Source organism: Bos mutus, chromosome 17 (genome assembly GCF_027580195.1).
Source record: "Bos mutus isolate GX-2022 chromosome 17, NWIPB_WYAK_1.1, whole genome shotgun sequence".
NCBI lineage: Eukaryota > Metazoa > Chordata > Mammalia > Artiodactyla > Bovidae > Bos > Bos mutus.
The window spans coordinates 28,177,275-28,187,182 of record NC_091633.1 but is presented as its reverse complement, the minus strand read 5'-3'; the positions used below and the strand labels follow the sequence as shown (position 1 = coordinate 28,187,182).

Below are 9,908 nucleotides of genomic sequence, written 5' to 3'. Positions count from 1 at the left end.
GAAACAATTTGATTGTTGTTGTTGTTGTTTGTTGTTCAATCACTAAGTCATGTCTGACTCTTTGCAATACCATGGACTGTAGCACGTCAGGCTTCCTTGTTCTTCACTATCTCCTGGATAGTGTCCAATTCATGTCCACTGAGTCAGTGATCCTATCTAACTGTCTCATTCTCTGTTGCCCTCTTCTCCTTTTGTCTTCAATCTTTCCTGGAATTAGGGTCTTTTCCAATCAGTTGGTTCTTCATAGAAGGTGGCCAAAGCATTGGAGCTTTAGCAACAGCATCAGTCCTTCTTATAATATTCAGGGTTGATTTCCTTTAGGATTTACTGATTTGCTCTCCTTGCAGTCCAAGGGACTCTCAAGAGTCTTCTTTAGCAATACAATTTGAAAGTATCAATTCTTTGGTGCTGAGCCTTCTTTATGGTCCAACTCTCACATCCATACATGACTACTGGAAAAGCCATAGCTTTGACTACGCAGACCTTTGTCAGCAAACTGATGGTTCTGCTTTTTAATATACTATCTTTCCTTCCAAGGAACAGGAGTCTTTTAATTTCATGATTATAGTCACCATCCCCAGTGATTTTGGAGCCCCCCCCCAAAAAAATCTGTCACTCTTTCCACTTTTTCCTCTTTTTTTTGCCATAAAGTGATGGGAGTCAATGCTGTGATCCTTGTTTTTTGAATGTTGAGTTTTAAACCAACTTTTTTACTCTCCTCTTTCATTCTCATCAAGAGGCTCTTTATTTCCTCTTTCCTTTCTTCCATTAGAGTTGTATCATCTGCATATCTGAGGTTGTTGATATTTCTCTCATCAATCTTGATTCCAGCTTGTGATTCATCCAGCCTGGCATTTCAAATGATGTACTTCGCATATAAGTTAAATAAAGAAGGTGGCAGTATGAGGCCTTGTCATATTCCTTCCCCGGTTTTGAACAGTTCATTGTTCCATATCCTGTTCTAACTGTTGCTTCTTGACCTTCATACAGGCTTCCTAGGAGACAGGTAAGGTTGTCTGGTATTCCCATCTCTTTAAGAATTTTTCACGTTTTCTATGATCCATATAGTTAAAGGTTTTCACATAGTCACTGAAGCAGAAATAGATGTTTTACTAGAATTCCCTTGTTTTCCCTATGATTCAATAAACATTGACAGTTTGATCTCTGGTTCCTCTGCCTTTCCTAACCCAGCTTGTACATCTAGAAGCTCTCAGTTCACATACTCCTGAAGCCTAACTTGAAAGATTTTGTTGTTGTTGTTTTAACTTGAAAGATTTTGAGCATAACCTTACCAGCATGAGAAATGAGTGTAATTGTACAATAGTTTGAACATTCTTTGGGACTGGAATGAAAACTGACCTATTGCAGTCCTGTGCCCACTGCTGAATTTTCCATATTTGCTGACATATTGAGCGCAGCAATTTGATATCCATGGACAAAAAAAGAAAGGAAAAAAACCTTCACCTCATGCCCTATGCTAACAATTCTTTCTTTCTTTCTTCCTTTTTATTTTGACTGCATTGGGTCTTTGTTAAGCTTCCCTGGTGGCTCAGACAGTTAAGAATCTGTCTGCCATGCAGGAGACTCAGGTTCAATCCTGGGTCAGGAAGATCCCCTGGCAAAGAGAACGGTTACCTACTCTAGTATTCTTGCCTGGAGAATTCCATGGACGGAGGAGCCTGGCAGGCTACAGTCCATAGGGTACCAAAGAGTTGGACATAACTGAGCGAATGTTTCAGTCAATGGGTCTTTGTTGCAGCAGGTGGCCTCTTCTTTGTGGTGCACAGGCTTTCTTTAGTTGCGGCAAGCAGAGCCACTCTCTAGTTGTGGCTTTCAGACTTCTCTTGTCGCTGAGGGAGGGCTCAGTAGTTGTTGGGGGACGGGGAGGGAGTTGTTTCACTGCACAGGTGGGATCTTAGTCCTCCAACCAGGGATGGGAACTGCTGCCCCCTACACTAGAAGGGAAGAGTCTTAACCACTGGACCTCTGGGAAAGTCCACGAGTCTCTTGCATTTGTACCTGAAAGATAAGGACTAGCGTTGTAGAGGGTTTAGAAGAAGAACAGCCGCCAGCACCACCACCTCCACCCACACTGACCCAGGCTCACCAAGGTGCTTACGAGCATGCAGCCAATAAGGTAGAGGCGGGGCCAGAATGACCATGCCCATACACTGACAGCTGGAGAGGGGCGGGGCGGGGCGGGGTGGGGGCGGGACCGGAGCTTGGCCACGCCACTTCCGCCGGAAGCTTAACTGCCCGGCTTCCTGTTGGAGTTGGTCCGGCAAGTCTATGAGCTGCGTTTCTGAAAGGGAAAGGCGCCCCAGATTTACTTTCTGAAATCCTCTTCGGACCAGTTGTGAGTGGGCTCTGTCAAGACCTTGAGGTTGAAGCAGTCCCCGCCTGAGGGCGGCTGCGGGCTAGCAGAAAGGGACCTTCTGTCTTGCGGAACGGAGGCACTGCGTACAGGCTGTTTCCGGGGGGGCCAGATTACGTCGTTGCTCCGCGCTCCGCCCCTCGAGGGGCCACGTCTCCACCGGAGCGGCCGGGCCGGGCGTTCGCCGCGGCTTCCGCACCGCCGGGGTGAGGGTCGCGGGGTGGTGCCTGGGCAGGAGCGCTGGTCGCGGAGGGCGCGAGAATCCAGGGAACCGCAGCACAGTCGGGGTATGGGCTGGGAGAAGGGCGGCGGGGCCCCAGCGGACGGGGAGGCCGACCGCAACTCTGTCTTGAGCGGCAACGCCCCGCGCTAGTCTGGCTCCTCACCGTTGGTAGCCTCCGGGCCTGGAAGCTGGCTTGTGCAGCTGTTAAGGAACTGGGTTCATAAATAAACATACATTCGAGCCCTTCCGGAGCTCTGTCTACCCGTGCCAGGGAGAGATTTGTTCAGGGGTACCCGCAGCTGCTGTTGGAGCTGCTGAGAAACAGCTCTTGTCCTTTTGCAGAAGTTATGTCAAGATGGCATGCGTGATTTCGTGTCGGGTGGTTAGTGTGAAGCCTGGTTTAAAGAACGCGTGTGATCTCAGTCTCTCAGTCCACTTCGATTCCATCTCGATCCTGGGTACTTAGATGCGTTTCACCGGTGCAGTAATACTTTCCAGAGGTAGTGAGGCCAGGCGTTGTCAGTAGTGTGCAGGTATTGCGGGAACAGCTCTGCCTTCATTCAACAACTGTTGGTCGTATGATGGGCGACATACATTGTAGGTCCTGGAATCCAGAGCTGAAATGGTGTCAGGATCCCTGCTGTCACTGAGCTTACTACGTAGTAGTGGAGGATAAATGAGACATTGTTGAGAGAGTATTAGGCGGTGCTTAGGGTGGATCTGTGGGAAAGCCTGTCCGCGAAGGTAACTTTTGACCTAAGGCTTCTATGACAAGAAATTAGCCATGAAAAACGGTGGGATAAGAGTGTTTCAAGCAAAATGAACAGCAAGTGTGATGACCCCGAGGGAGGAGTAAGTCTGATGTTCTTAAAGAAGTATGGCAAGTGTGTAATGAAAAAGGAAGAAAGTGATAAGGGACAAGGATGCAGTGTGGGGAGGGGCCGGATGGTGTGCAGTTTCCTAGTTCAGGGTAAGAGGCTTAGATTTTATTGTCAGTGTGATTGGAAACCACTGGGACATTTACAGGAGACTCATGGGTTTATTTTTTTACTTTTTAAATTGTCCCTTAGATATTGCAAACATAACTTTTTATTGAAGTGATGGCCTTCAGTTACAGTGGACCTTGAATGGCAAGAAAAGGAAATAAAAATCATCTGATAAAGTAGCCTTTTTTTTTTTTTGGCCAGTTGCCTTAAGCAGCAGTATAATTTTTTAAGTATAGTTAACTTACAATCTTATGTTAGTTTCAGGTGTGCTACTGCTAGGTCGCTTCAGTTGTGTCCAACTCTGTGCAACCCCATAGACGGCAGCCCACCAGGCTCCCCCGTCCCTGGGATTCTCCAGGCAAGAATACTGGAGTGGGTTGCCATTTCCTTCTCCAATGCATGAAGGTGAAAAATGAAAGTGAAGTCACTCAGTCGTGTCCAACTCTGAGCGACCCCACGGACTGCAGCCTACTGGGCTCCTCCGTCCATGGGATTTTCCAGGCAAGAGTACTGGAGTGGGGTGCCATCGCCTTCTCCGAGTGTCAGGTGTATAACATAGTAATTTGATGGGGTTTTTTTTTTTTTTTCTTCTTTTTGGGTTGCACCCTGAGGCATGTGAGATTCCCAACCAGGGATTGAATCTGTGCCTCCTGCGGTGGAAGCATGAGTCATAACCACTGGACGACGAGGGTCCTCATGTTTTTGTAGATTATACTTTCCATTCCATGCAAGGTTATTATAAAATACTGGCTGTATTCTCTGTGCTGTACATTGCATCCTTGTAACTTATCTATACCTACTAGTTTGCATCTCTTAATCCCCTTTATCTACTTTGCCCACCCCCCTTCCCTTCTCCTCTCTGGTGACCAGTAGTTTGTATCTCAGAGTCTGTTTCTTTTTTGTTTTATTTGTCCTGTTTTTTAGATTCCGCAAGTGATAACATACAGTATTTGACTTTTTCTGTCTGACTTCTTTCACTGAGCATAATGCTCTTCAGGTCTATCCATGTTGTCACAAGTGGCAAAATTCTATTCTTTTTTATGGCTGAGTAATATTACAGAGTGTGTGTATGTGTGTGTACACCGTATCTTCTTTATCCAAGCAGTATGCTTTCTTGAATGAGAATATCTTCAGTTGGCTTTTACCTGTTGATTTTGACAAGAAACAATTGAAGGAAAAAGTAACACTAATAATAATAGCTGTCATTTATTGAAGTCATGGGGCATGTCCCTTGTTGCATTTAATCCTGGCACAGGTTTTTTGGTCTTTTTCTCATCATCTTACTGATGGGATCACTATCTAAGAGTGGTTAAGAAATCTGCCCATGATCTCACAGCAGAGTGTGGAGGACTCAGGACCTAAAGCCAAGATGTCTGATACCTGAGTCTATTCTTTACATTGTACTGCTCTGCAGTGACATGAGGCTTTCTGGGCTTTCACTTTGGCTATGCTCTATTGTTTCTCTTTTTGTTTGGGACATGCTGCATGGCTTGCAGGATCTTAGTTCCCCAGCCAGGGATCAAACCTGTGACCTCGGCAATGAAAGAGCAAAGTCCTAACCACTGGACCACCATGGAATTCCCATGCTCTGTTGTTTCTAAATTGCCAGTAGGACCATCATAAAGAAGGTGGAGTAGATGGAGCTGTTGATATGCATATACCAGATCTAAGTGATCTGCTGTCTCGGGGAAGCTGGAGCTCACATAGTTGCCTGAGATGGTAGTTTCTCTATCTGAAGTCTTTTAATGTCAGACAGCGGTGAACCTAGAGTTACATACTTTTTGAAGTTCTAAGTGATAACTTTGCTTCATCTCTTCCCTCCGGGAAACACAGAATGCAGGTGGTCAGAAATGGTACTATGATTAGGCTGATCTCTGTTTTTCTAAATCACAAAATGGAGTGCATGTTACTAATAACAGCTTCCTTGTGATGTACTCCCAGCTGTCTAACCCTCCTTGTCCTGTTTTTGTCAGCAGTCTGAAATAATGAGGCCTGGATGACTGAGTCATGCTAAGTAAAATTCACATGAGGCTGAGGATACATGGAGAATGCCAGTGTATTATGGATAGGGAGACATGTCCCTTCCCCAGAGGCTGCTTCTGGTGTTCTGTGAATCCCGTCTCTTGTCTGGCTTCAGGCAGAGCTGCATGTGAATAGGAGCCACCTTCATAAGTTACCAGAACAAGTCACAGTCACAGGGTCTCCGGGGCTGCACCATTCATCTCAAGGGGTGGGGATTGCGGGGCAGTTAGGACTCCTTGAGAATCAGAAGACTTCTTGTTTAGCAAGAAATCCAAATAAAGGCAAGCAAATGCATGGACTGTGTACTGGTATTAGACTCAAACAGCCTGACACATTTCTTTCTGTCTTTGGTGTGCCTTCCTCAGTGCACACAAACGTCTCGGCCATGCTCTCTTTCCTGCATAGTGTCAGGGTCAGGTGTTGTCACTCTTGCCTCAGTAGCACGTTCCCGTGGCTCCTTAGATGCTTCCCTGACCTGTGGCCACTTACATGCTGCTCTCCCGGTTTGCACCTCCCAGGAGTTCTTTGCTCTCCCAGAACTGTGACTCCCAACTGCACTGAGTAGTAGAGATATCCTGTATTTGACAAAGCGTTGTGGATATTCAAGGATGCAAATACTGTATCATTTTGTTTTTGAACTACTAGGTTGGTTGCTAAGGGGTAGGACTTGGTGGAGGCAGAGATGTATTTGTCAGCAGCCTGCATTGAGCGCTACTCTGTGTAGGGGATGTTTGAGGGGGTAGGGGCAGACCTGGAGTGGTGATTTCTGTGTAGGATCTTACAGGGTGATGGAAGAGATGGGCACACACACAATTGCCGTGTGCTATTCACTGACTCAATGGCCATGAGTGTGGGTAAACTCCGGGAGTTGGTGATGGACAGGGAGGCCTGGCGTGCTGCGGTTCGTGGGGTCGCAAAGAGTCGGACATGACTGTGCAACTGAACTGAACTGATGCACACAGGGTATCATGGTGGCAGGGAGGGGTGCTTTACCTGAGATTCGGGAGACTTGAGAGCAGTGCCTAATGGCAGACGTGAAAGGATCCAGGGGGATTTGCCCGGTGGTCAAAGGGAAAAGGGCATTGGCAACAGAGGGACCAGCTCTGAAAAGCACTTATCTGTTGTTGTTACCCTCTTAGGCAGGCATCTTAGGGAGCATGTGATGATGTAGGCAGCTTCACCCCACCCCCACAAGACAGAAACAAAGAATTTCAAAGCAAAATGCAAATGTATTCCTTTGTTAAGGAGCACCATACACCATAGGCAGGGACAGTTGCTTCCACAGTCCACTGTGTGTGTCCCAGCCCGACCATCTGTAGTCACCTGTCTGTGAAGTGAAGCCTGTGGTGAAGGGACAGCCTGAGTGTGCCCTTGCCTGGCCTTGTGGGCATCACCTCCTGTATGGTGTCACTCTGGCCAGCTTACCACCAGCTGTGCCCACGGAGTGAGGGCAGGCTCAGCAGGTGTCACAATGGTGTCCTGTGCAGCCAGGTCCCTGTGAGATGGTGGTTTTCAGAGGGACCTGTGGACTGGCCTGTTTGTCTACCCACCCTCCAACCTGGAAAGTGTCTCCGTGGATGAAAGAGGTTACCGAATGTTGTAGAGACAGAAACCAAGTTGAGACCTCATTGCACATGGGTCATTGGTTGACCTAGGTACCTCGCTTCAGACATCCTTTCAGTCCTCAAATATTTCCTCATGCCAGGCACCATGAGCCAGCAGCACCCGGTGCTTATTGATTAACTACATTGGATTGTAGCTACTCATGTTTTCACACAATTCTGTGATCCTCTCAAGTACAGAGTCTCAGTACTAGCTCTGCACTTAATAGTAGATATAGGACATCCGCCAGCAGTCCACTGGTTAGGACTGCATACTTTCAGTGCTGAGGGCCTGGGTTCAATCCTTGGTTGGGGAACTAAGATCCTGCAAGCCATGAGGCCACCAAAAAAAAGTCGGCGTAGCCTTTTTATATTCATAACAACACTTAGTAATCCATGATGTCGCTGGCCTGTCAGGTGCCAGATAGCAGAGGGAAATGTGTGGATGATTGACACTGCAGGCCAAACACTGCTGGGTTCCCATCACTAGGTGTTCACAGGTTGTGCCAGCCACTAAGGGCTGCCTGTTCATGGGTGACAGGGTGACAGAGAACTGTGGAAAAACAGGATCATCTAGTGAGAGTCAGCTGTTGCTTAGGCTCGTCTCAAAAACATCTATGTGGCATTTGGAAGCCGCGGAGGAAAGTCCCATAAATTTTTGTCCTGGAACCCGTGAAACACCAAACAGTACATAGGATAATATGAAATCTTATCTTCAAGGAAGTAAATGCCACCATTTCTGCAGAAAAATAGCAGCACCTTATCTGTTGAGGAGGAAACGAAGTGATAATATCCTCATTACACTTCAAAAGCAATAACCAGTTGCCAGGCTTTGGGCAGTTTTGCTCCCTTAAATTCAGCTTGGCAGAACAAGCTGAAAGATAGCAGATCTTGTGAGAAATGAAGAATGCATCTGATCACCTGCTGTGAGGTCCTTTCTCTGCCCCCCAGACCCCAGGGGCTAGTTTCCACGTGTCCTCGTCCCCCCATGCCTCCTCCTTTAGTGTCCAGTTTACCATGCTCCATGCTGTTATGTCTTCCTTGTTGACCTCTGATTCTAAGGCATGGCCTGGGCACTGACATGCCAGGTCTCCTGGGAGAGGAGCTCAGCCTTTGACCCCTGTGAGCACTTGGGCCTCTATATCCAATACTAAGCCACTGGCCACATGCGCTGTTTACATACAAGTCAGTTAAGTTTAAATAAATAAAGACTCGGCTCCTCAGTCATCCAAGCCCCACCCCCAGCTCTGCTGATTACATTGTCCGTGGAGGAGCTTCTCACCCTGGTGGGGGATGGTTTTCAGCAGTCATCAGTGCAGATGGCCTCAGGGATGGGCCAAATGGGTTTGGGTCAGTTTTTTATCCTCAAAAAATAGGATGCTGTAGGTGCTCAAGGATTATTTGTTGTATGAATATATTTATTATACAGATGCATGTTGGGAACCAAATGTTAGTCTTGGACTTGTTACTTCAAATCTGACAAGTGGAGTTTCATAATACCTTCTTTCTCTTCTTATTTCTGGCAGGTATCATGCACATTACCTGGTTTGATTTCAGGCCATCTGTGAGACTGTAAATCTCTTCCCCAAAATGGCAAACCTAGTGTGGTCCGTCCCAGGAGCTTTTGGCCGTTGCTAATGGCAGAAACTGAACTTGCTCCCAGTTCACTTTTAGCCTCTGAGCGTCAGCCCAGCCCGTGTCACCCTGACCATGGACAGTGCGGCGGCTATGCAGGAGGGCCTGGTGGAGGACAGATCCAGCAGTGGCTCTTCAGCTCAACCTGAGGGCCCCCCAAAGCCCCCTGGCTCACTGGCGCCGCTGGATCAGTGGGATGAAGCCCAGTGTAAGTTGCCAGTTACTCTGTGTTCTGCTCACATCTTACCTTTAAACAGGAGAACAGAGGTCGTCTTGCCTTTTGGAAGAAGACAGTGGTGTCTAAGAGCTTCACTCAGAGTGTGTTTTTATGTATTTTTTTAGTTGAGGCCAACTTTGACTCAAACACCATGTGTGTTAAATGGGAAATTTCTGGAGCTGTCTGCTCCAGAGGGACGGAGCAGCATGGTTTACCCATAAGGTTTGTGTAGATCTTCACTGACACATCACTGTCCCCTGCCTAACATTTCTACCTTTTTGGTTGGTTGTCAGATTTTTACTAACTGGAAAGTGTGCCACTAGTGATCTGAGAATTACTGGATCACATTTCCATGTTAGCTAGTGGGTTATTCATGTGTTGGAAGCACAGAAAAAATGACTGCTTCCTCATGCCCCTTCCTGGGCAGTGTGTGCTTGAACATCGTAACATGTATATGCACTGATTTACTAGCAGAAACTGCGTTTCCCTTCTGGTAAAACAGTGCTCAGGCACCTGAAATGGCTTTGCTGCTTCCTGCTTCTTAAGTGCTAGGTGAGGCCGATGCGGCTTGGCCCAGTATCAAGGGTTCTGCAATTGGAACAACTCCTAGGTCTGCCGCTAACAGGAATGAGCCCTCAACCAAGATCCTTAATTTATTTCCACCTCACTCTCTTACTGAGAAAATGGAAAGATGAATGGCCCCTGCATCTTGTGTGTGTGTGTGTGTGAGTGTGTGTGTGTGTGTGTGTGTGTGTGTGTGTGTGTGTGTGTGTGAGAGTCACTCAGTCATGTCCAACTCTGCGACCCGATAGACTGTAGCTCTCCAGGCTCCTCTGTCCAAGGGATTCTC

General features: G+C 47.2%; 1 protein-coding gene across 4 annotated transcripts in view; it reads left to right on the top strand.

The window, feature by feature from the left end:
- Positions 1 to 2,243: 2,243 nt before the first annotated feature.
- The window catches only part of GOLGA3 (golgin A3), a 46,893-nt gene continuing 39,228 nt past the window's right edge, over positions 2,244 to 9,908 (top strand). For 2 of the 4 annotated variants that reach the window (XM_070386371.1, XM_070386368.1), the window contains exons 1-2: positions 2,427 to 2,580; positions 8,733 to 9,049. In XM_070386371.1, coding sequence (XP_070242472.1) covers positions 8,917 to 9,049 — 133 coding nt within the window. In that variant the 5' untranslated portion in view covers positions 2,427 to 2,580; positions 8,733 to 8,916. Of the gene's footprint in view, positions 2,357 to 2,426; positions 2,662 to 8,732; positions 9,050 to 9,908 lie in introns of those variants that run through there. The other 2 variants (XM_070386370.1, XM_070386369.1) reach the window with 2 other exon arrangements.